This window comes from Peromyscus californicus, unplaced genomic scaffold (genome assembly GCF_007827085.1).
Source record: "Peromyscus californicus insignis strain IS unplaced genomic scaffold, ASM782708v3 Scaffold_11__1_contigs__length_118956290, whole genome shotgun sequence".
NCBI classification, from domain to species: domain Eukaryota; kingdom Metazoa; phylum Chordata; class Mammalia; order Rodentia; family Cricetidae; genus Peromyscus; species Peromyscus californicus.
The window spans coordinates 26,736,757-26,761,385 of NW_026294402.1; the positions used below are offsets into that span (position 1 = coordinate 26,736,757).

Here is a 24,629-nt window from a genome sequence, read left to right on the forward strand (position 1 = left end):
CATGTAGGTTTTAGGCATCCAAACTCAGGTTCTCATGCTTGGCTGATGAGCGCTTTACCCAAGGCTGAGCCATCTCCTTACCCAAGATAAAGATTTTTTGTTTTGTTTTGTTTTTGAGATGCGGTTTCTCTGTGTAGCCCTGACTCTCCTGGAGCTCCACAGATCAGAGATCAGAGATCCTCCTGCCTCTGCCCCCTGAGTGCTGGGATTAAAGGCGTTCACCACCATGCCCAGCTGTAGAGTTTTGGTTTTGTTCTTTTTTGCTGTGCTGGAGGTAGAATATAGGGCCTTATGCATTCTAGGCAAGTTTTCTACCACTAAGCTAGATCCTTAACCTAAGATAGAGTTTTTAAAAAGCAGTAAGTGCCTCAATATGTCATCTAGCTGGATTGATCATTTTGTTAATAAAATGCTTATTTTTACCCATTTCACTTGTAACTATGTCAAGGAGTGAAAATGTGGAAGTGAGAAGCAGGTGAGGCCCTCATTAGCCTGTCTACATGGGCTGTGAATTAGCTATAAGGGATGGCTTCAAACCAGTATCAGTTAGTTTTTTAGTCCTGAGTCAGAATAATGGTTCAGTCTCAGAACAAGACTTTTTTCCCCAGGGGTTAAGTTCGAGTGAACTTAGTAAGGAAACAGTTACTACTTCAGACCATGCCTCTGTCTATACTTCCAGGATTTTATCTTTGGGGTTGGATTTGTTATATTTGAGGCATAGTTACCTGCAGCTTTTGAGGCTGCAGAAGACCCGTTTACAAGTTTCCTACTTAGCTACTGCGAGTGCTGCTTTAACTAAGGCGTTTGAGACAAGCGGGGCACGTAGCGATCTGTGCAGAGGCACACAGCGATCTGTGCAGAGGCACACCTTACCACCGGTGGCATCGATCTCCGATCTCTGGGAGTTGTCTACAGTAATGCTGCTGTTCGTGAGGGTGCTCAAGGGTAAGCGCTGAGAGCCTTGTGACTCTATCTGTAGTGGATAACAGGGTGGCCCGGTACTGGTCAGGGAGTCATTTGCAGCCAGTTTTCAGTCTTCAAATGACTTCCGTGAGTCCATATTTACATTCAGAGTTCAGTTCAGGTGTCAGAGGTGTCTGGTACCGATTTGCTTGTTTCCATGTAGTAAGGGGAAGCTGGAAAGTAAATCCCCAGAAAACAACCTGGTTGGTAAAGAGAGTTCACCCCTACCTCCTCCAGGATTCTAAGACATAAAGACCCACAGTTAGATTAAAGAATCCGGTGAGTTGCATTCTTTGAAGGAAGATGTAAACGTTCTTGTTAAGTTACTGTTTAGCAACAAAAAAGATTTTAAGTGTGTGTGTGTGTGTGTGTGTGTGTGTGTGTGTGTGTGTGTCCGTGTCCATCCATCCACGTGCACATGCTCAGGTCAAAGGACAACTTGCAGGAGCAGGTTCTGTTCCACCAGTGGTGATTCCGAGGATTGAACTCAGGTGGTAGGTTTGGTGTTAAGTGCCTTTCTGTAACCTCTGAGCTTTATTGACAGCCCAAGTTTCTTTTTTCTTTTTGTTTGTTTGTTTCCCTTTTTGAGGTGGGAGCTTTGGCCTTTGGAAGTTTGTGTAAGAATATTTATTCGCATCATTAAATGGCCAAGAATTTTGAGCTCTTTGCCCCATGATTATCAGAGGCCTCATTGTAATCAGCCCTCAAGTTACTTCTAGAATGATTGTGCATTTTTCTTTCCCTGCTGTGCAGGAACTAGATTTGGCTTACACAAGGATCACCTGGAGATTTTCAAAGATTCCTCTGCTTTTTCCTCTCTGTGCGACTGATTGCGAGAGATTCTTCAAGGGTCAGACCTTGGAATTTGCCTTTCACCTGCCTCTGTTTGAAACCAGAAAAACTGGTTCATGAACCTTGGAACTGTAGGTAGACCAACTGAATGGAGTTTAATATTTTTACCTTTCTATTAAAAACAAAACACACACACACACACACACACACACACACACACACACACACACACACACAATTTTCACCTCTGTTTGATGCTTTTTCTTTTTTTTCTCTAGACTTATTTTATTATTTTATGTATGTGAGAGTTTTACCTGAATGTGTATCTGTACACCATGTGCTGCCTGGTGCCTGCAGAACGCGGTGACAGAGGACAGACAGTTGTCAGCTGCCATGTTGGAGCTGGGACCCGAACCCAGGTTAATCATGGAGTGCTCTTAATCACCGAGCTGTCTCTCCAGCCCGTTTGATGCTTAAAAAAATAAAAAATTAAAAAAACAACTTCTCATGTGTGAGTGCAAACATGCACATGTGTGTGACCAGAGGACAGCCTCAGGCATCAGGCCTTGCCTTCTGCCGTGACTGATCCTGAACACAGCAGGCTGGTTGGCCCGTGAGTGCCTGCGGGTAGATTCTCCTTGAATAAGATGCCTGCTCTGGACATCACCTGAGCGCTAGGGATTTGATCTTTGTCCTGCATAGCAAGAGCTGTTCCCCCCTGAGTCATCTCCTCAGCTCTGGACGTTTCTTTTGTCCCTTTCCCTCATCGTTACTAGTTCCTAAGCATTTCCTCAGGGTTTTGTTGTTTTGTTTTGTTTTGTTTTTGTTGTGGAATTCTCAAGAAACCCACCAGAAATGCCCCCTTGTTTACTCTGGTGACAAAAGTTACACTTTCTCTGTTTGTAAAAGTTTATATTGGCTAAACTTCCATCTTTTTAATCATACAAAAGACCCTGGAGCTGGACATGGTGGCTCGTACCTGTAATTCCAGCATGCAAGAGGCCGAGGTTGGAGTCTTGCCTAAGTTTCAGACTAGCTTGGGCTACGTACAAAGTGAGACCCTGTCTCAGGAAAACAAAACAAAAAGTGCTTTGGACTGGAGTCTAGCTCAGTGGTATAGCTCTTGCCTAGTGTGCACTCAGCCCCAAGTTCCATCTACAACACTTAAATAAAGCTTTTTTGAGATATAATTCATGTACTGTACAATCCACTTATTTAAACTGTATAACTTAATGACTTTCAAATCCTCACATTGTGCAACCCTCACCACAACCAGTTTTATAACATTCTCCTAACCCCCGTCTCCCCCCCATCCTCCCCCTGTCCCTCCCCCATTCCTCCCCTGTCCCTCCCTCCCCCCCATCTGTATCTCTTAGCTGGCACCATTCATTCTCTCATTGACTCCCAAGCCATCGGCACCTGGTCTCTATTTTGTGTGTCTATGATTTCCCTGTTCTGCAGGTCTGTGTCAGTGGAGTCATGGAACATGTTACATTCGTCACATGTTTCTTTGTTAACGAGCTCTTTCACATGGTATAGTACTGCCAGGCTTCATCCATTGTCCCGTCACCATTCATGCATGAGTGCTTCATCCCTTTTTCGTTTTCTAATGAATACATGTTAGTTATACTTAATACTGCATTTCATTATGTTTACTACATACATGTGTATAACATATTCTGAACGTATTTACCCCTAATCCTTTCTTGTCCCCCTCCTACTGATCTTCCTGTTCCCAGTCAGTCTTCCTTCCGTTGTCATGCCTCCCTCCCTCCCTCCCTCCCTCCCTCCCTCCCTTCCTTCTTTCCTCCTCCCTCCCTCCCTCCTCCTCCCTCCTTCTTCCTTTCTCCTCCCTCCCTCCTCCCTTCCTTCCTTTTTTCAGTCCCCCCCCCCCCCCAGTTTAATTAGGCTGCTGTAGGAGCGTGGATAGCTGGTTTTTTGAGATATGGGCTGTCTGTGAAGTCCTGGCTGGTCTCAAAGTTGCTGGCCTTCTGCCTTAACCTCCCAATTCTTCATTCCTTTTTATGGGTATGTATATAGATATTCTACATTTTATGCATCCTGTTATTAGTTGATGGGTACTTGGATTGTTTCCAGTTTTTAGCTCTTATGAATAACATTATGAATATTTATGTACACGTTCTTTGGGGAAATACGTTACGGGTTTATTATGTCTTCATAAGGAACCAGTGCATCATCTGGTAACTGTTTAAACTCTTGATCAATTGCCAAACTCTTTACCAAAGTGCCTACAGTATTTTATATCACCAAGAGCAAATGAAGGTCCTGGTTTCTCTATAGTCTCACCATTTGTTCTCATCTTACTCCATCAAATTTAGAATAAACTGAGAAAATGAAGATCTCCTACTGAAGTGAGGGTAACAGAAACTAGAATGTCATGAACAGAATCACTTCTGTGTAATGCAGCAACATGGCCTGGCATTAGATTAGGGGCTCACTAGATGATGCAGTGTATCATTATTTTACCGAAACTGAAGTCCCCAAACCTATGTTCAACTTTATTTATTTATTTTTTTTTATTCTGGGGAATCAAAGCCAGGACCTCATACAAGCTGGGCAAGTGCTCTTCCACTACTAAACCCCCAGCCCTTTGTTTTTCTGTTTTTCTGACTGGACAAACCTTTACGTTTAGTGGCGAGTTCATAGTTTGTAGCCTGTGTGCTTTGAATTTCAAGAATACCTTGCTTATGCAAGAGCAGGAAGAATGTGAGGTATGTTTTTTTCTTATGACTATTCTCATTCCTTTTAATCCTAGGATGAACATGAATTACTAGGGTCTATGGGCAATTTTATTAACAACCACATTGATGACAAGCGGCATTTTGATGGTTCCGGTGTATGAGTTATGGCATTTAGTACTTTCTGTAGTTTTCATTTACATAATTCCATTTTAATATACTTTTTATTTTTTGGTACTAGGACTTGAACCTTCGTGCATGCTAAGCCACAGCACTGAGCCATACCATAGCCATCTTTGACTTGCTTCCTAGTTTCACCGTTCTACTGCAGGGGTAACTGTGCTGGTATCATTTGTACAGGAGAGGTTAAGTTGGAGTGACTTAACTTACCTGGCCGCCAGCCTCAAGCTCTGGTGCCTCGTCCAGCGAAGGTATGAGCAGTGATAGAGCTGAAGGAAGAACAGGTTTGGTCAGTGGCAGGCTGCTGGAAGGGCTTGTTCAGGCACCAGGAATTCCTTAAGAATTTACAGCTCCACAAGGACGGACAGACTGCTTGTCATCCTGGGTCTCTGGCCTTTCCTGTTAGCTAAGCAGTTGGAAGCTTTGGCTGAAGAGGCGGCTGATCTGCACCGTAGCTCCAGAATCACCACAGCTGGACTTGCCCATGCCCACTGCAGCCTGCTTTAAGCACTGGGTGCAGAGCCTCCTCTCAGGGCATGGGGGTGTTGGAGCAGACCTTGTAGCACTGTTCTGAGAGCGTGGCAGGTTGTGGGTGTGGAAACACTCAGAAGCTAGCAGTCACCAGTGACAGGCCGTGGAGTGGAGAGTCACACTTCTTAATTCCTTCCCCGTGTTTGGCTTCCAGCTTATTCTTTGCATTCACAAGAACTGATGTTGAGTTTAATTTTTCATAACTTAAGAGCAGCTGAACTCTGTACCTTCAGTTGTCTAGACGGCAAGAATTCAGATCCTCTCAGGATATTCTCACTTGCAGAAAGAGTCACTTGTACTCTGCTTTTCCCCTGGTGTTTTCCCCTTTCTGGTTCATTCAAGCTCAGTGTAAATTTTGATACCGTACACACACATAATCTCTTCACTGTGGTAGCAGTTGTGGGTCGTTTTTAATTATAACAGATTTTGTTTTGTTTTGAGACAGGGTTTTTCTGTGTAGCTCTGCTGGTCCTGGAACTCATTCTGTAGACCAGGCTGGCCTTGAATTCACAGAGATCCTTCTGCCTCTGCTTCCTGAGTGCTGGGATTAAAGGCATGCACTACTGTGCCCTGCCTGATAGTAGATTTTTAGTTGATGAGAATTCATCCTAAGTGGACTTTTTGTTTCCATTTGTTTTAGTTTTTTTGAGGCGGGGTCTCTCTATGTAGTCCTGGGATTCAACTATGTAGACCAGGCTGGCCTCAGACTCGCAGAGATCTGCTGCCTCTGCCTCCTGAGTGCTGGGTTTAAAGGAGTGCTCCACCATGCTCGGCTTCCTGCCTTTTTTCTTTTCCTGCAGTGCTAGGGATAGGACACAGAACCTCTTACAGGGTAGGTAGGTAAGTGCTCTCTCTGAGCCACACCCCCAGATCCCCAGTCCTTTTAATTGATGGTAATGCCTAACAGAGTGTTAAAGGAGAGGCAGGTGAGAGAGGATGTGCAAACGACCACCCAAGGAGGTGACAGTGACTTTGGCAGCTGGATGATGAAAAATAATTAGATTTTCCATAATATTGGCCCAGAGCATCCAGGCAGAGACAACTGTTGTCCTTGTCCTAGGGGCAGATGAGCCTGGGGAGGGTATAAAGCTACAGGGGAGGAGGAACCCGGAGAGAAGCTGCGCAACACAGCTGCCGCAGCTCCAGCCGGCCAAGGGCTTGTGAAGCAGATGTTCCGGATACAGGAGGAAGGCCAGAGGAACGGAGCCGGGACAGAGTTTTAAGGAAGTTGTGAACGCCATCGAAAGGCCCAGTGGGATGAGAAGTGTGGAGTAAGCCTTGCCTTTGGCACATACATTTGAAAAAGTGTATTTTCGGTTGGGGATGTGTTTTCAGTTGGTAAAGTGTTTGCCTTGCATGCACATGACCCTGGGTGCAACTCCCAGGACCACCTAAACCACTTGTGGTGGTGCATGCCTGTGTGTTAGCACTTAGGAAACAGAGGCATGATGATCAGATCAAGGTCATTCTTGGCTACCTAGTGAGTTCCAAGCCAGTTTGGGATATACTTTTTTGTTTGAAGGATATTCTTGGGGCTAGAAAGATGGCTCAGTGGTTAAGAGCACTGGCTGCTCTTCCAGAGGACCCTGGTTCAATTCCCAGCACACACATGGCAGCTCACAGTTCTCTGTGGCTCCAGTTCAGGGAATCTTACATCCTCACACAGATATACATTCAGGTAAAGCACCAATAAGCATGAAATTAAAATAAATAAATTAAAAAAAAGTATATTCTCAAATGAGGCAATGGAGATGAACAACATGTATCTTTTTTCAGTACATGTGAGAAGGAGTGAACAGAGACACAGGTAGTTGGGTAGGAAACAGGGTCCATGGGAAACTGTTCATTGTAAACATTTTTTTTTTTTTTTTTTGGTTTTTCGAGACAGGGTTTCTCTGTGTAGCTTTGCGCCTTTCCTGAATCTCGCTCTGTAGACCAGGCTGGCCTCGAACTCACAGAGATCCGCCTGCCTCTGCCTCCCGAGTGCTGGGATTAAAGGCGTGCGCCACTACCGCCCGGCTATTGTAAACATTTTATCAGCATACAGCGTATGCCTAGAAATCTTCAAACTTGTTTTTCAAGTACTTAGGATCAGATCAGACCAAGGACCTCATGCATCCTGGGCAAAGGCTTTATCACCTAAAACCCAGCCCTCATTCCCAAACCCCCTGTGTGTGTGTGTGTGTGTGTGTATGTGTGTGTGTGTGTGTGTGTGTGTGTGTGTGTGTGTGTGTCCCCTACTGAATGCTGGGAGTGAAGGCCTGCACCACAAGGCCTGGCTTGTATATTCAATACAAATAGGAGACTCTAGTGCATTTTGCTGGTGTTCCCATGGGGAAGGAAGTAACACTGCAGGAGAGACAAGGAAGGGCTCATCAGGGCCCAAGAAGGCTGGCTCTGCAGCCACCTGGGCTCATGGCTAGTTGGTTTGATTGGGTTGTTTCCTGCATTGTCACTGGAAGGGTTAGTGAGTGCGTGTAAACCCCAAAGGAATCTGTTTCCCAGTGACATGTGAGACAAGTTCATCAATTGGGAGTTGAGGTGGGAGCAACTTTGAGCAAAAAGAAGAAAAGAAATGGTCCATTTTAGGAGTGAGAGCTTGGGGGTTGAGGAGATGGCGCAATAGATAAAGCGTGTGAGGACCTAAGTTCAGAACAGCAGCATGTGCCTGTAACCCCAGAGCTGGAGAGAGACAGGTGGATCCCTAGATGTCACTGGCCAGCCTGTCTAGCCAGTCCTTGAGCTCCAGGTTCAGTGAAGAGACCCTGTCTCAAAAAAATCAGATAAAGTGGTGAGTGATAGAGGAAGACAGCAGACCGAGTGAGAGCCGGAACATGATACATACATAGGTGGACCAGGCTTCATCGTGCTTCTAGTGCACATTGCACATCACTCTCGCTTCATGGAAAGTGAGACCAGGGCCTTGGGGCCAGGCTTAAGTGTAAAGTGAATGCTTAGCCTTGCTGAGGCAGAGTCTGATCCCCAGTATCAAAACCAAAGTGAGACCAGGCAGTACCAATAGAGGGTTTCCTCTTGAATGGCTAAGGCATGAAGCTGATGGGAGTTTCCAAGAGGGCTCTATAACGTTAGACTTGGAAATTTAAAGCAGTAAAAATGTGTAATTGCTGCAGTGTCTCGGCTGCTGCAGGACTGTTTACAGTGTAGTGCCAGCATCAATTGTGTAGAAACAAAGGTCTGCTCAGTTTTAACTGTCACTGTGTCCAGTCCTTCTTAAGCTACCGTCATTATCAGTGGACACTGAGTAACTCTATAAAGATTAGCTCAATGATGACAAACAACTAAAATTTAATATTTTATGATAATGAAAATAACTTTTGATTATAAAAACACGGGCTGCAGCCAGGCATGCTGATATATGCCTGTAATCCCAGCACTTAGGGGATAGAGGCAGGAAGATCAGGAATTCAGGGTCATCCTCTGCTACACACTGAGTTTAAGGTCAGCTTGGGCTATCTAACAAACAAAACCCCCAAGAAACAAACAAACTAACAAACCAACAAACCAGACTGAATGCTATTGAAAAGAATTGGGAACTGGGCATGGTGTCAGGAACTTGTAATCCTAGCACTCAGGAGGCAGAAGCGAGAGAAGAGTGAGTTCAAGGGAGCCTGGACTACATGGTGAGACCTGTTTCCAGAACCAAAAACAGACAAGAAAGGAAAAGGTTCAGAAAGCACCTAAAGCTGGAAAGAAGTTCAGTAATAGTCACTGTGGAGCTAGGGCCATAGCTCACTGGGAACACTGGCACCAGACCCTGGGTCCAAGCCTATCCCTGCTAAAAATAAATAAAAGTAAAGTAGAGTTGGGGAGATGGCCTATGTTAGCATTTAGGCATCTGTACTGGCCTGCCCTTAGGGTCCTGACAGGATATACCTCAGCTACAGCACTAAGAGCACCCCATGTGCGCATTTGCTATGTTTCCTTACAAAAGGCTGGTCTTGCCTACCTCCTGTCTCCTTTCTCTTTCTCTTCCTTTGCTCTGCCCCCTTCTCTGCTCCCCATCTCTGCCCCCTTCTCTCCCCTCCCTCAATAAACCTCCCACTTGGACCCTGTTGTATATTGTGACTCCTTCCCACCATTTTAAAATTACAACAGCCTAGTTAGTAAGTTACTTGCTGTATAAGCTTGGGAACCTGAGTTTGATCCCTAGTACCCCCATAAAAGCAGGGCAGTGTAATACAAGCACTGTAGTGGTCGGGGCAGGAGGATCCCGGAGGCATCCTGGCCAATTAGTCTAGTTGAGTTAATGAGCTCCAGGTTCAGTGAGAGACCTTGCTTCAAAATAATAAGGTGGAGAGCAATGAGGAAAAATACCCAGCTTTGATCTCTGGCCTGCACATACATAGACACACACACACACATGAACCAACACCTGAACACCTGTACGCACATGAACAATAAACATGTATGTGGCTAAGTTATTTTTATTTTTATTTTATTTACTTTTAGACCAGACTGGTCTTAAACTCAGAGATCCACCTGCCTCTGCCTCCCAAGTGCTGGGACCAAAGGCATATGCTACCATACTTGGCTTTATTTTGAATATTTTTTAATTCAGCAGTTTCCCTACACTGTTTAAGGTGGCCACAAACTCCTGGGTTCTAGAAATGCTCCCTTGTCATTTGAGTAAGCTGCCCAGCTCCTAAGTGAAGGACTCTGGCCAGCTGGAACTTGGCCCTGGCAGGCCTTGCCCTTCTTCCCAATTCCCCCTGCCTTAGTAAAAATCATTACATTCCTAAAGCTAGCCACCAAGACCTATTTCCTTATTTGGACACTTCCTCTCCCTAGGCTGACTACCAAGGTCCAGCTATCCAAGTATTGAAGTCCAGCAATCAAAAGCCCCCTTTGGCTCACCTAATTAACATGCCCAATTAAAATTAAACCCCTCACCCTAACACAGGGTTTCCCCTTGTACCTTCGTAAACTGCCATTTTCCTATGTGCCACATCTGTCTCCCCTCTATCCAGAGGCAGTCTTTTGTTCTGCTCTGGGACAAATATCCCTCCCCCTCTCCCTTGTTCCCTCCCCTTCTCCCTCTTCCTCTATCTCCTGTCTTTGTCTCTTATTCCCTGCCCTCTGTCCCTCAGGGCAGATAAATCTCCTTTGTGCTGAGAGCTTGGTCTTGAGTGTCTTGTGCCAATACTTTTCCTTCTACTAAGACATTCCTTATGTTTGAATGTATGGATGGTTTTTCTGCATCACAGCCGATCATACATACACATTTTAAATAAGGGTAAAAATGAAAACATTGAGTAGGATGTTGTTCAGTGGTAGTGTGCTTGCCTAGCATTCAGGTTTATCCCTGGAATCACCACCACCAAAGAAAGTCCTTCAGTAGGTAAATAGTTGAGTAAGTTTTGGCCACATCTACCATGTTAAAAGTGGTATTTACTACAAATACTTTAAGTATCTTCAGAGATGCCCACAGCATATTAAAGTGTGACTCATGTTGTATGACTCTACTTAAGCATGTGCTTATAGACTCAGCTGGTTTCTGTGTGTTGAGTTTGTGTACCAGGAGAGGGCTCACAAGAGACTATCAACAGTGGCCTTATGTAGAGATGGGAGAGGGATACTTTTACTTTTTATTTAAAACAAGTTTATCGGATTTTTTTCTAATTCAATATTTTGTCTAAAAATACATCCACATATATGTTCAGTTTGAGAACATTTTCATCACCTCAAAGAAACGTGTACCCCTTAGCTCCCTCCCAGTCCTGCCTGTGGAGTCAGTAGTCTACATTTTGTCGGTATAGACTTACCAGTCTGGACTTGAAAGATACAATAAAATAAGTGGTCTTTTGTGACTGGCTTTGTTCACTTATCATAGTTTTTCTTTTCTTTCCTCCTCCGTTTCTTTTTATTATTTGTTTTTAAGACAGTTTCTCTCTATATATGTATAATGTATGTATATGTATAGGCTGGCCTTGAACTTTCAGTTTTTATGCCTCACCCTCCTGAGTGTTAGGATTATAGGCATGTACCTATCGCACACTACTTACTGCGTTTTCAGAGGTTCAACTACATAACATCTCATATCACATTATTCCCTTTGGGATTTTATGTGTTTATTCCCCTTGAGATACTGTGTGTATGTGTGTTTGTGTTGAAGACTGAAGGTAGGGCTTTGCACATATAAGTTCCTGCTGTATCACTGAGCTATGCCCTCAGCTCTTAAACATCTTTTTGTATGTTATTGCCCATTTGTAACTGTCTGAGAAAAATGTTTACTCAGATTCTTTGTGATTCTGTCTTAATTATTTAACTATTTTTTAGTTATGTGTATGTCTGTGTATGTGAGTCACTGTCCAGATTTGATGCTTTGGATACTCCTGGAGTGGAGTTTCAGGTAGTTGTGAGCTACTTGATGTAGGTGCTGGGAACTGAACTCAGGCCTTTACAAAAGCAGTATGTGCTCTTAACTGCTGAGCCACATGTCCAGTCCTGCCCTCCTCCAGCTCCTCCTCCTTCTCCAGCTCCTCCAGCTCCTCCTCCAGCTCCTCCAGCTCTTCCTCCAGCTCCTCCAGCTCCTCCTCTTCCTCCAGCTCCTCCAGCTCCTCCTTTTTTCCCCACTAAGACAGGGTTTCTCTGTATAACAATTCTGGCTGTCCTGGAACTTGCTCGATAGACCAGGCTGTCCCTAAACTTGGAGATCTGCCTGCCTCTGCTGGGATCAAAGGCATGCACCACCAACACCCAGCTTTATTATTTAATTTTTTATTCTCTATATAAATTTCTATTAGATATATGCTTTTTAAATACTTTCTCTCTTTGCTATGTGAAAAATTATGCACGTAGAAAACTGTCATTCGATTTCAAAGTTAGGATATGTAAAAGTAGGGCATTTTCAGACACCACCTCTGTTGTAAGGCTTCCTTGGTGCTTTTTTGCTTCTTTTCTTTATCAAGAGAAGAATATTCCAGGATCCCAGTTGTATCTTGGTTATGAGATTGTTTTGTTATGTCATAGATAGGCCATAAAGCAGTGTCACTCTTGTCTGGGACAACCTGTACTGGCATTGGGAAGTTCAAGTTTCTGATAAACACAGTCACAAGGTAACAGGAGTGTTGACCACAGAGAAAACATTTGAAATCACAGTTTCCTGCAAGAGTAGCCCAGTCCCGGCCAGCTCCTGGGGAGGGGATCCTTAGGAAAACAAGCCCAGCTTCTGGCACCTACCTCCTCCCTGTGGGGCTGGAGAGTTTGTTGGTAGCTGCTGAGAGGCAGAGAAGCCTTCAGAGCTTCAGGTAATGTCACCAGGCTGGGAAGTCAGCAGTTCGAGCAGAAGGGGTCACTAATGCAGTCAGCACAGGGGCCGACATTCCAGAGCTAGAGACATAGCAGGAAGTCTGAACACAGGTGGACAGAGGAATGGGATGTGTGGTGGTCTCATGCCACTGGACACACAGAAGCTGAGGTCCAAGGTCCCTCAAATACACTGTGAAATTGCCCCTTCTACACTGGAAGGGCTGGCTCTTAGGTGGACCCATCCCGACCGCAGACTGGCCATAAAACAACTCAACCTGTGAGGTACCGTGCCTCTGTAGTCTGCCAGAGAGAGGACAGTGGGCCTGGAAAAAAGACACTGTTTTAGTTTTTAAGGGTTCCACTTACTTAGTGAATTTGTCCCAACTCAGATGCTGTGGTTTGCCTGCTGCTCTGTGGCAACACAACACACTGCTTCTGGGAGGCTCTACCTAGTAGCTCCTGGGATCAGAATAGAGGCCCGCTGACAAATTTCTCTCTGAGATTGTGTTTTATCAGGCAAGCAGCCATCCTTTGTGAAACAGCAAAGACAGACATCAAGGTTTGTCCTTCCTTAGAACTCACACGGAGCCCTTTTGAACTCTCAAGGATTTTCATGTGGGGTTGACAGACCCGGACCCCCAACAAGTTCCATCACCTGGGTTTTTCTTTTCTTTGAGTGAATGCTAGGGATTCCTTTGAAGGACTTGATGGAGCCCCACTGCCTCCTGAGAGACTATCAAATGGGATGGGAGGAGCCCCTTTGTTTTTGGTACATGAAAAGTTCTTATTTGAACTAGAAGGGGAAAGTCCACATTCCCTGTGCTAACAGGAAAGATTTGCTGCTTCCTCCTTTGACTCATGAAGAAAGGAGTGCTCTAACTCTAACTGGAAAAAAGACCCTTTTTTAGAAGAAGAACTTCAGTTGATGGCCCTAGAAGCCTTTTGTGCACAGGGAGAGCAAGGAGCTATGGCCTGGCGGGGAGGGCTCGAAGGACTCATGAGTGAGAAGGAGTGGCTACCCCGGTTCACTCCTGAGCCTTGTCCGGCTGCCCCGGCTCGCTCCTGAGCCTTGTCCGGCTGCCCCGGCTCGCTCCTGAGCCTTGTCCGGCTGCCCCGGCTCGCTCCTGAGCCTTGTCCGGCTGCCCCGGCTCACTCCTGAGCCTTGTCCGGCCCTGCTTCTCTTCTTTGCTTCCCAGTCTGTCTTTTTATTTGTTTATGCTTAAATAGTAGTTCAGCTCTTGTGGTTATATAATATCTTTCTTGATGGTGGTCAGAAAATCAACTAGAACATTTTTTTCTTGTAAGATTTATTTTTATTTTATGTGTATACGTGTTTTGCCTGCATGTATGTAAATATACCCATGTATGTGCAGTGCCTGCAGAAGCCAAAAGAAAGTGTAAAATCTCCTGGAATTACAATTACAGATGGTTGTGAGCTGCCATGTGGATGCTGGGAGCCAAACCCAGGTCCTCTGCAAGAGCAGCAAGTGCTCTTAATCACTGAGCCATCTCTCTAGTGAGCTGACAGGGCTTCTTTTCTTCCTTCCTTCCTTCCTCCCTTCCTTCCTTCCTTCCTTCCTTCCTTCCTTCCTTCCTTCCTTCCTTCCTTCCTTCCTTCCTGTTTTCCTTCTTCCCTCCCTCCTCTTCTTTCCTTCCTTAAAGATTTTTTTTTTCTTTCCCAAGACAAGGTTTCTCTGTGTAGTTTTTTTGGTGCCTGTCCTGGAACTCGCTCTGTAGACCAGGCTGGCCTCGAACTCACAGAGATCCACCTGGCTCTGCCTCCCAAGTGCTGGGATTAAAGGCGTGCGCTACCACCGCCCGGCTCCTTAAAGATTTTAATCTCTGTATTTAGTTTTTATTTTGTTTATGTGTGTGCCAACCTTCTTTTTCTTTCTTCCTTTTTAATTTGCTGAAATCCTTTATGAAAGCCTTCATCTTCTCAGGCATATATGGCCTAGCTAAAATTGTCTATATTTTACTTTTTTACGCAATTAAAAAAGCATTTTAGCCATCCTTCCTCCCGCCCCACTCCTGGGTTTCCAGCCGCTCATTGTGTGCACCACATGTTTTCAGGTTCCTGTGGAGGTCAGTGAGGATCTCATCTCCAAAACTGGAGTTATAGGCAGTTGTGAGCTGTCTTGTAGGTGTGGGAGCTCTGCAAGAGCAACAGGTAGCCCCGAGGAACATTTCTTTAAGAGGCATTCTACAACAGTTTTGGAGTTGAAACTGCTCACTGTCATAAATCAAAAGACTGTTTACTCAAAAATTGATCTGCCTTCGCTTACTCACCAGTGTCTGAATGCTTTTCTGAGTACCCACCCCCGACCAATGGCATAACGTTTTATTTCTGAAGTGATTTTGTTGTTTTTACAGCTGGAGCGTTGGCTCTTAGCTTCACTGTTGACATTTGTCCAGTTGTTACATGTGCCCTCGGTAGACACATGCAGCAGCCCTTAATGCTGTGGGCTTACTACTCGTCTTAACTTTATATCTCTGTTTATATAGAACTATCCCAAGCCTATAAAGGCTTAAATAAAAAAAATAAAACACTAAAGAAGCAAATAAACAGTTTTGTTAGTCAGAGGCATAATCTCACTTGTCCCTGCAGTACCGGGAATCAGACCCTCTATGCAAGTGTTCTACCGCGAAGCAATATTCCCCATCCTCTTTTTTCTTCCTTTTTAAAAAATTTGCTAAAACCCTTTATGAAAGCCTTCAGCTTCTCAGGCATATATAGCCTAGTTAAATTGTCTACATTTTACTTCCTACTGCAATTAGAAAAATATTTTAGCTATATTTCTTCCCACCCCACTTCTGGGTTTCCAGTAGCTCATTAGTTGGAGTCAGAGTGGTATGGTAGATAGACACCATGCTGTGTGGATGGAGAGCCCTGAGGGTGCTGGGTCACCAGAGGTGATAATCTCTCCAAAGTCACACCAAGAGTAGACCTTTTCAGCTACTGAGGTGATGAGCAGATGACATAGGGTCTCTCAAGGCTCTTGGGAAGCCTCACTAGGCAGGAAGGTAGTGGTATTTGTTTCATACATACGTGACTGCTCAGTCCTATGTTTCCACAGCAGTCCTAGCAATCTGTTGCAATTCTTTTCAAAACTGAGAGACTATATTGTCTTTGTTAGGGTTCTATTGCTGTGGTAAAATACCATGACTAAAAGAAAATTGGGGAGAAAAGGGTTTATTTCATCTTACAGCTTGTAGTCTATCATCCAGGGAAGTCAGGGCAGGAACTAGAGGCAGGAACTGAAGTAGAGGCCATGGAAGAGTGCTGTTATTGGTTTGCCCCTCATGGCTTACTCAGCCTGCTTTCTTATCCACTCCAGGACCACCAGCCCAGGGGTCCTCCCACATCAATCATCAATCATCAATCAAGAAAATGCACCCCTGGGGCTGGAGAGATGGCTCAGTGGTTAGGAACACTGACTACTCTTCCAGAGGTCCCAGGTTCAATTCCTAGTACCCACATGGCAGCTAACAACTGTAACTCCAAGATCTGACACCCTCACACAGACATGAAGGTTAAACACCAATGCACATAAAAAAAGAAAGAAAGAATCTGGTGGAGGCATTTTCTCAATTGAAGTTTCCTCTTCCAAAATGATGCTAGCTTATGTCAAGTTGACATGAAACTAGCCAGCACATTTTCGAAGGATGTACTAGCCTTGCATTTCCTAGTCAGAATAGGGAACTTGTACTGAAATATGCATTATTTTGTTATTTGTCCATTGTATTTCTGCTTCAGTTTCCTTTCACAAGTTAGAGTTAAGCTTAGTGCGTTTTCTTTCCTGAATTCTAAGGCTATTTGTTCTAGGAATCAGTTAAATGTAAAAGCTTTAGCACACATTCCAAATGTGAACAGAACAAAAGCTCTTTATTTTCACTGTACTTGTTCTCAACTTGAACGTGGCGCTTCTTCCTCACGAGGCTGTCACCGCTGCCTGGCTTGTTACTGTCTGCTGCTATAGGTTTCCTGAACCTGAGTTTTAAACAACTTCTTTGGGTTGGTGTGGGCGCTAAATTAATGAACTGAATTGATCAGTGTGAGCTCCTTGGATCCCGGCTGAGATGAATTTGAGTTATTTATCTTCAATGTCTTGTCCTTGTGATTAGTTCTGAGCCAGCTGCTCCCTCTAGCCACCCCCACAGGGCTGGGTGCTCTGGGAAAGGCTTGCATTTGGGAGGAGCTTCTACTGTGACTACTTACTTTTAATGGAACACCTGACTTCAAAGACGCAACAGAAAGCAGGAAGGATTCATTTTGGTGTGAGAGGTTTGAGTGGATAAAAGGTATCATGGAGGGACAGCGTGGCAGGAAAGGCATTGTACAGATGGCTCCATGGTGGGGTAGTGTATGGCAGCTGCTTGCTTGTATCTCATCTGGTCACGAAACAAGGGGCAGGAAACAAGGCCAAACTGTACAACCTTACCTTGTGGTCCCCATGACCCACTTCCTCTTACTAGGTCCCCCATTCTGAAGGTCTACAGCCTCCGGAAACAGCGCTGCCAGCTAGGGACCAAGTATTCCAACAGGCTGCAGGGAGGGGCACTTCACATTCAACCCTTGACAAGGACTTTCCTAAATCTTGCACAAACAAAACAACAACAAAACCCCATGTGAATCAGGTCAGTAGTCAGAGATCCAAAGCCTGAGAATTTATGAAATAAGAAACCAGGTGAGGGTGGGGGTATGGGAGTGCGCTGTTAAGCTAGGGTCCCAGCATGGCCTGTGTTCTCATTTCCTCAGGGAGCCAGACAGGAGCATCCCTTACAGCCCACTTCTGTCTCCTTTCCTCCCTTCCTCCTCCAAAGGTCCTAGAGGCAGGCACCGTAGGTAACTAGTGTTGCCTGAGACCAGCTCCCATTGTCCTCCCCTGACTCCAACTCTGGTGCTAATGCAGCTCAAGGAGTAAAGCATGCAGCCGAGATTCAACCTGGAGATTCAACGCTGTCGTGTTGGCTGCCACTGTTCCCTGCTGTTCACTACTGGGTGCTAGCTTCATTGATTTTACAGCCAGCCTGCTGCCTGAGCAGCAGATTGGGTCCTGAGACTTTCAGAAGGCCACAGTTCAAGACCTGGGCCCAGGAGACTGCAATGGTAGTGAGCTAACAATGCTAATTTGGCCAGGTAGAGGAAGGGTTGGGAGGCAGGGTTGTTTTTGATTGTGCCAAGTCTTACCTCTCGGTGGCCATGGATTCATTCATAGTTGTTGTGAAAAAAGAGACATGTCACATCCCATCTCCACCATGAAGAAGTGGGACAGTAATTATTACTGGTTATCTATGAACGTTTATTTCAATTTTTTATTATGGAAAAACATCTAAAAATATTTGACACTTAACCATTTGTAAATGTACAGTGGCAGGTGCTTTATCGATGGAGCCCTCTCCCTAGCACCATTATCTTTTATTATTTTTAATATGTATTTATCTTGTTTTATGTGTGCGAGTGTTTCACTTGCATATGCATGTGTACATGACTTAGGTGCTTGATGCCTGAGGACTCCAAAAGAGAGCATCGGATCCTCTGGAGCTGGAGTTAAGATGGTTGGGAGCCACCATGTGGGTGCTGAGAATGGAACCCAGGTCCTCTGCAAGTGCAATAAGGGCTCTTTACTTTTTAAAATGATTCATTTTTTATTGTTGTTGTAGGAGTGTGTATGTGTGTTAGTGTGTTAGTGTGTGTGTGTGTGTGTGTGTTAGTGTGTGTGTGTGTGTGTGTGTGTGTGTGTGTGTGTGTGTGTGTGTATACCATGGCACATTTCAGAAGCCAGTCTGGTTGAGTTGGTACTCTTCTTCTACCTTTAAGTGGGTTTCATGATTGAACTCAGGTTGGCAGGCTTGCGTGGCAAGTGCTTTTGTGGTATCCTTTTTGATTCATCTTGCTTTTCAAATGATATACAGGGAATCAGAACTAGTCATGATGTTCTGTTGTCAGAACATAATTGAGAACTATAGACGTGGAATTAATTTTTCTTTTTTCTTTTGAGAAAGGGTCTCATGTAGCCTAGGTTGGCCGCATGCTCACTGTGTAGTGGGGGATGACCTTAAACCTCTGATCCTCCTACCTCTATCTCCTCAGTGCTGTGAGTACAGTCGTGTGCCACCATGACTGCTTTTATGCAGTGCTTGGAACTGAGTGTAGGGCTTGGAGTGTGCTAGACAAGCACTCTACTAACTGAGTGACATTCCCAACCCCTGCAGTTTCTTAAGCCCTGAAGCCAGTTCTCTTATTTGACACCATAGAGTTGGATTCCTTATATCCTTTCTCTGATAGTTGGAGGCAGTGGAGGTAGGAACTTCTGGACTCCCAGAAGGCTCCAGAGTAGCAGCATTAGCTGAGAATGGCCCAACGATGGTGGGAATGAGATAATAGATGTTGAAGGATGGGACAGTGGATAAATGACAGGATGGGAACTGAAAAATGACTGACAAGAAGGTGTTTGAGGAGGTTGGGCATTCGAGAAATTGACTTCCTCCATAGTCTCCACCACTATCAGTTTTAGCATGTAGGTGTCATGGAGAGTGAGCTGAGAAGCTGGTTGTCCGCTCTCCCACTAGATGCTGAGTCCTGTGGGGCAGGGCTGTGGTCACCCTTTCCTCCTCAGTGCTCACCGCAGACTAACGAATGCACTCAGTGTTCACCGGGGGTGCAAAGCTTTGCCACCATTTCTTGAACGTTTGCCATTATGCGGGCGATCACAAGTATTTCCATGTTTTATTGAATTGAAGATGCTGATGCTAAGAGATTCCATTATATTTCATAAAAACAAACAAACAAAAAACCAGCCAGCCAGGCAGTGGTGCACACTTTTAATGCCAGCACTTAGGAGGAAGAGGCATGTGGGTCTCTTGAGTTCAAGGCCAGTCTGGTCTACAGAGCAAGTTCCAGGACAGCTAGGGCTACACAAAGAAACCTTGTCTTGGAAAAAAGGAAAAAACAAACAAACAACAACAACAAAAACCCCAAACCAACCAAATCTAATCCAGCTGGGATGCTGTCTTCCTGTAGATAGCTTAGCTCCCCCAGGTTGATGGCTCAGTCCTCAAGGCTGCTGCCCATTTGAGATACAGCCACAGTTCCAGATTGTTTTACCTGTGCTTCTGATGGCCTGTCCTAAGTTGACATTTCCCACACCCCTTCTTTACTTCTATTTCTTCATTAGGGTGTGTTGCTGGAGTTTTCTCCAGTCCTGCCCAGCACCACGGACCCCGCAACCACTTATAAAATAATCACTCAGAAACTTATATTAATTAAACTGCTGGGCTATTAGCTCAGGCCTACCACTGACTAGCTCTTACACTTAACTTGGCCCATTTCTGTTAATCTATATGTCGCCACATGTTCTGTGGCTTTACTTGTTGCCTTTACATGTTGCTCCCTGGACGGCAGGCTGCCGTCTCCCCTCAGCTTCCACCTTCCAACCTCTCTTTTCTGTTTGTCCTGCCTATCCTATACTTCCTGCCTGGCTACTGGCCAATCAGTGTTTTATTTATCAATCAATCATAGCAACATATATTCACAACATATAGGACATCCCACAGCAAGGGTGGCTCATAGAACTCAGGGAAACACTTGATGTTTACTGGCTTGTTGTTAAGGATATTACAAATGATGCCAGTGAACTCCAGATGACGACATACTGCACAGGGCAAGGTAGGAGGAGGGCTTCCTGTTCTCTCCAGATGTGCTTCTTCCCAGGACGCCATCCTGAAGCTAGCTAAACTGTAATTTGGAGACTTATGCTTGACTAAATCATTGGCCTTTGGCCTTTGTCTGTTATCTGTCTCATCCCCGACTTTTTTAGAGTTTGGGACAGGACAGTGAGTGAATGGCAGGATGGGAACTAAAAATGACTGAGAAGGTATTTGAGGAGCCTGGACAGATGACAACATGCAGAGAACAGAAGCCACTTTAGTCTTGCCTTGGCCTTTTTGGCAACCAGCACCTATCCTGAACCTCCCCAGGTTACTAACATTAGCACCCTTTGGAGAGACCAGGGTTTTAAGATTTACCTGCCAGATAAATGCGACAAAGACCAAAAATGTATTTCCTGATACCACACCAGCTTTATTTGCTATGGGCATACTGAACTTACTGGGAACTGCCTCTGTGGATGTGATTCTCATCCTTATTGCTGAAGGTTACTACAGTTACTTTCCTAGAAACAAAGTGACTGTTCCATGTCTTTCCTGTTCTGTACACCATAAGGAGTTAGTCCCATACCAGCCACTCCCAACCCCTGCTTTATGTAGCTGCAGATGTCTTACATCATGTACCCTTTCTTGATCCAGTAAGATTTAACAATGACATTTCAGTTTGGAATGATTGTCCTGTTTCTTCTGGTTTTTGCTTTCTTCCTAACATCTATTACATTTCATCTCTAGGAAGTGATCTCAGAGCACCTCTAGGTTAGGCATCCTCTCCTCCACCATCTCTCAGATGATTCAGAACTAATAATGATCTCCATGCACACAGCCACTTCAACTGCTGCGGTATCTTCTTAGAAACAAGAATATGAGATACTAACCTCCGCAATCCCAAGAGATGTCCTAAGTTCATTGGCATCATGTCACATGTCATAGTAAAAGATCAAAGAAAACCTAAATGGCCAGGTGTGGTGGTCCATGTCTTTAACCCCAGTACTCATTTGTGTGTAAGAATTGGCTATGGATGTGGATGCATAGATGTACACTTACTTGTGGAGGCGTCAATCCTGAGAAACTGACTACCACCCCACACCTCCCATCCCCGGAGTCTTTTACTGGCGTAGAACTTACCAAGTACAACACTGAGCTTCTTAGATGGTTCCTGGGGCTTGAACTCAGGTCCTCGTGTTTACTAGGCAAGTACTTTATGTACTGAGATATCTCCCAGGTCCCAAGAACCTAGACATTTATTGACATAAGGGTGGTTTAATAAACACAATATATTCACACACAAAAAAAGAAGAAAATATATGTGGATGGGACAGTGCACGAGATAGGCTGTTGCATAGAACAAACAAGTGTGGAAGAGTTGCTACTTTGTAAGAATCAATAGTTTATTTGTTTGTGGTTGGAGACAAACATGTATTGTATATATATTTGCTTGTATGTGAATGAAATGCCTTTGGAAGGAAAAACAGATTTTGTAAAGTTCCTGAAAAATGGCTAAGAGATTCTGGGAGGGTGATTGTCCACCATGTCCTTTGTATTCTTTCACTTTTCAGCTGATTGTATTTAATACTTATTAAACTAGACATAAATAAAATTAAGATGAAAGAAATAGAACAGGCTAGGCATTAGCTAGTGTGAAGTGCTTGCTTATCGCCTTGTGAGGTCCTGGGTTCCACTTTCCCTCTAAGTACAAAGCGCCTTTCTAGAAATGAAAACAAAGAGCGGGCACTTGGGGCTGTGTCCATTTTGCAAGGTCATGGGTGTAACTGCCCGGTCCATGAAGTATTCTCACGGCTAGGTGCACTTGAGTATATAGAAGGATCAGGTTGAAAACTTTTTCTAATTCTCATATCGGAAGGGTACTGCATATCTTTTGGGATAAAAATACCTTGAATCTAACCATGGAGAAACATCAGATAAGCTGAAGACCATTCTGTGTGTTTCAAAAGTGTCAAGGTCACAGAAGACCAGGAACAGGAAGCTCTTAGACTGAAGGAGACAGGGACATGACAGTGAGCACACACAGTGAACAGTGTTTGGTGCCAGATTGGATCAGAGCCAGAGAGGAAAATGTTCTTGTGGCTGTTGAGGACGGTGAATTAGACGGCTGACAAAACATTAGGAAGGTCTGGGAGTAAAGTGAAATGGCAGTTCAAGTGTCATCTCTGTGATGTTGACCGTGGTCCTGTGCCTCCAAGAGAAAGGTCTCAGTTTTAGGAACGAGTTCCTTAAGAGTTTGGAGGTAAGCTGGAGGATGGCACACACCTGTAACTTTAGTCATTCGGAAAGAAGACCACAGAAGAGCATGTAAGCCCAGGAGTTTGAGACTAGCCTAGGTAATTTAGCAAGACCCCACCAAGGGGAAAAAAGGCAGAGAAGCAGTGTTTGTAATTGACTCTGAAATGGTTGAGGTGAAGAGAGAAAAGAGAGAAACTGTGACTGGAGAGATGGTGCAGTGGGAAAAGCTCTTGTAAACATGAAGACTGGAGTGTGGGTCCCCAGAGCTACACAGAAGCCAGGCACAGCTGGTGGCAGGCTGCAGTCTCAGCATGTGGAAGGGAGAGACGGAATTCCCAGGGCAAGCTGGCCAGTGAGCTGTGTTCAGTGAGAGACCTGGCAGTAAATAAAGTGGGGAGTGATTAAGGAAGACAGTGTCGCGTTGGCCCTCCACACGCACGTGTGTGCAAGTGTACCCCCCCACCACACACACACATGCAAGCACATTGTGGTGGTTTGAATGAGAATGTCCCACACTGTATTTAAACGCTTGATCCCCAGTTGGTACAACTATTCAGGGAGGTTAGGGTGCTATTTGGGGAGGTTTAGGCCCAGTAACCTTGTTGGAGAAAGCGTGTTACTGGAGGCAGCCTTTGAGAGTTTAAAGACTTGAGCCATTTGGCCATTTCCAGTTGGTCTCTCTGCTTTGTGCTTATGTTCAAGAAGTGAGCTCTTGGCATACTGTCAGCTAAAATGCCTTCCTGCTGCCTCTACTGTACAATTAGGGATTCGAATCTGGAACTGAAAGCCCAAATAACTCTTCCCTTTAAGTTGCCTTGGTCATGGTGTTTAATCACAGCAGAAGAAGAGTAACTAATATATTAGTAACTATATACTAATATATAATATGCGTATGCCACATACAAGGAAAGTAAACTTGGTAAATCATGTTATTTGAAGAATCTCAATGAAGGTTTTTGACACATTTATTTCCTGCATAACAACCTTTTCAGTCCAGATTTAAGAAACAGGGTATTCCCGTTTGTCTAGAAAGTTCCCCGTGCCCCTTTAAGTTCCACTCTTTGGCAATATGTCAGGTACTGTTGAACATGGTAGGGACAGGGTAGGGCAGGGTGAGGAGGGCAGGAACAGGCTGGCCACAGGTGCTGAGGTGGCTGCTCTGTAGTCGGCATATGCAGCTTCAGAGTAAATCTTTTAGAAAATAACTTTTTAAGGAGTCTTATCTTAGAAAGTAGAAGAGGTTTCAAATGTAGGTTTTTTGCGTGTTGATGTTTGGAAAGGCTTCAACTTGCCCACTATTCACTCCTGTACTGACAGGATGGAAGACGAGGTTTGTATTTGCATTCACCAAACCATGACCTGGACAGTCCAGTTTCTTTCATCAGCTGCTTCTCCCTTGTTTTTACCATTTTCATTATTCTGCTCTTCATTCTGAATAGAAGTGGTAGTGGTATACGAGGTTATGTGTACCATGAAAAATCTCGGGCTATACAGCAATCAGATTGGAGCATAAGCCCAATATAACCTGCAGCTAATATATGGAAAAAAATTTTTTTCTCAAAAGAACTAAGATTGCCTTCAATATTTTTAATGAGGGTTACATTCTATATACAATGCATGTGTATAAACACATACATACATCTAATGATTGTCCAAAATATAGTAGGTATGCAATACATTATATTATTGCCACAAATATTATATTTTTACCCTTTTGCCTAAGTGTGTTGCCTTGTAATGAAACTTTTCACCCTCTGTCAGTTGAAAGTAATTTATTAAAATGCAACCACCCACTCAAACCTTTCCTGTGTTTTCTCAGGCACACTGCAGAGACCTTCCTACCCTCCATGAACACGTGTGTACAGGACGTACAAGTCAAATAAATGAGTATCCTCTCTCCTGAGCTGCTGCTGTAGGTAGCTCTGACTTGGAGCTGTCCAACGGGGGAAGATGGATTCCAAAGATGAAAGCTCCCATGTGTGGCCAACGTCTGCGGACCATGAACAGAATACTGCACAGGTGAAGGACAGCCTCTTCCAGCTCCCTGCTGGCAGCAGTGTTTTAGTCGGGTGGATGCTGACAGCTAAAGAAATACCAGCGTCTCTGTCTCTGTAGTGAGAGTGCTTGGGAGGGAGCCCAAGTGAGAATTGGCTGTGAGATGTGAGACGCTGGACTGCATCAGCACTTTGCTTCCCTGACAGGTCTCCTGTGAGGTAGAAGAACTCCTCGGTCACTGTAGGCTTCACCTGTCACCTTACTGGTAGACGCTAACTACCCTCCTTTATC

At 44.6% G+C, this 24,629-nt stretch overlaps 1 protein-coding gene across 4 annotated transcripts in view; it reads left to right on the plus strand.

Moving 5' to 3' along the window:
* The window catches only part of Prdm10 (PR/SET domain 10), a 107,950-nt gene that overhangs the window by 12,789 nt on the left and 70,532 nt on the right, over positions 1-24,629 (plus strand). For 3 of the 4 annotated variants that reach the window (XM_052755772.1, XM_052755788.1, XM_052755797.1), the window contains exon 2: positions 24,163-24,362. In XM_052755772.1, coding sequence (XP_052611732.1) covers positions 24,294-24,362 — 69 coding nt within the window. In that variant the 5' untranslated portion in view covers positions 24,163-24,293. Of the gene's footprint in view, positions 1-401; positions 946-24,162; positions 24,363-24,629 lie in introns of those variants that run through there. The other variant, XM_052755780.1, reaches the window with a different exon arrangement.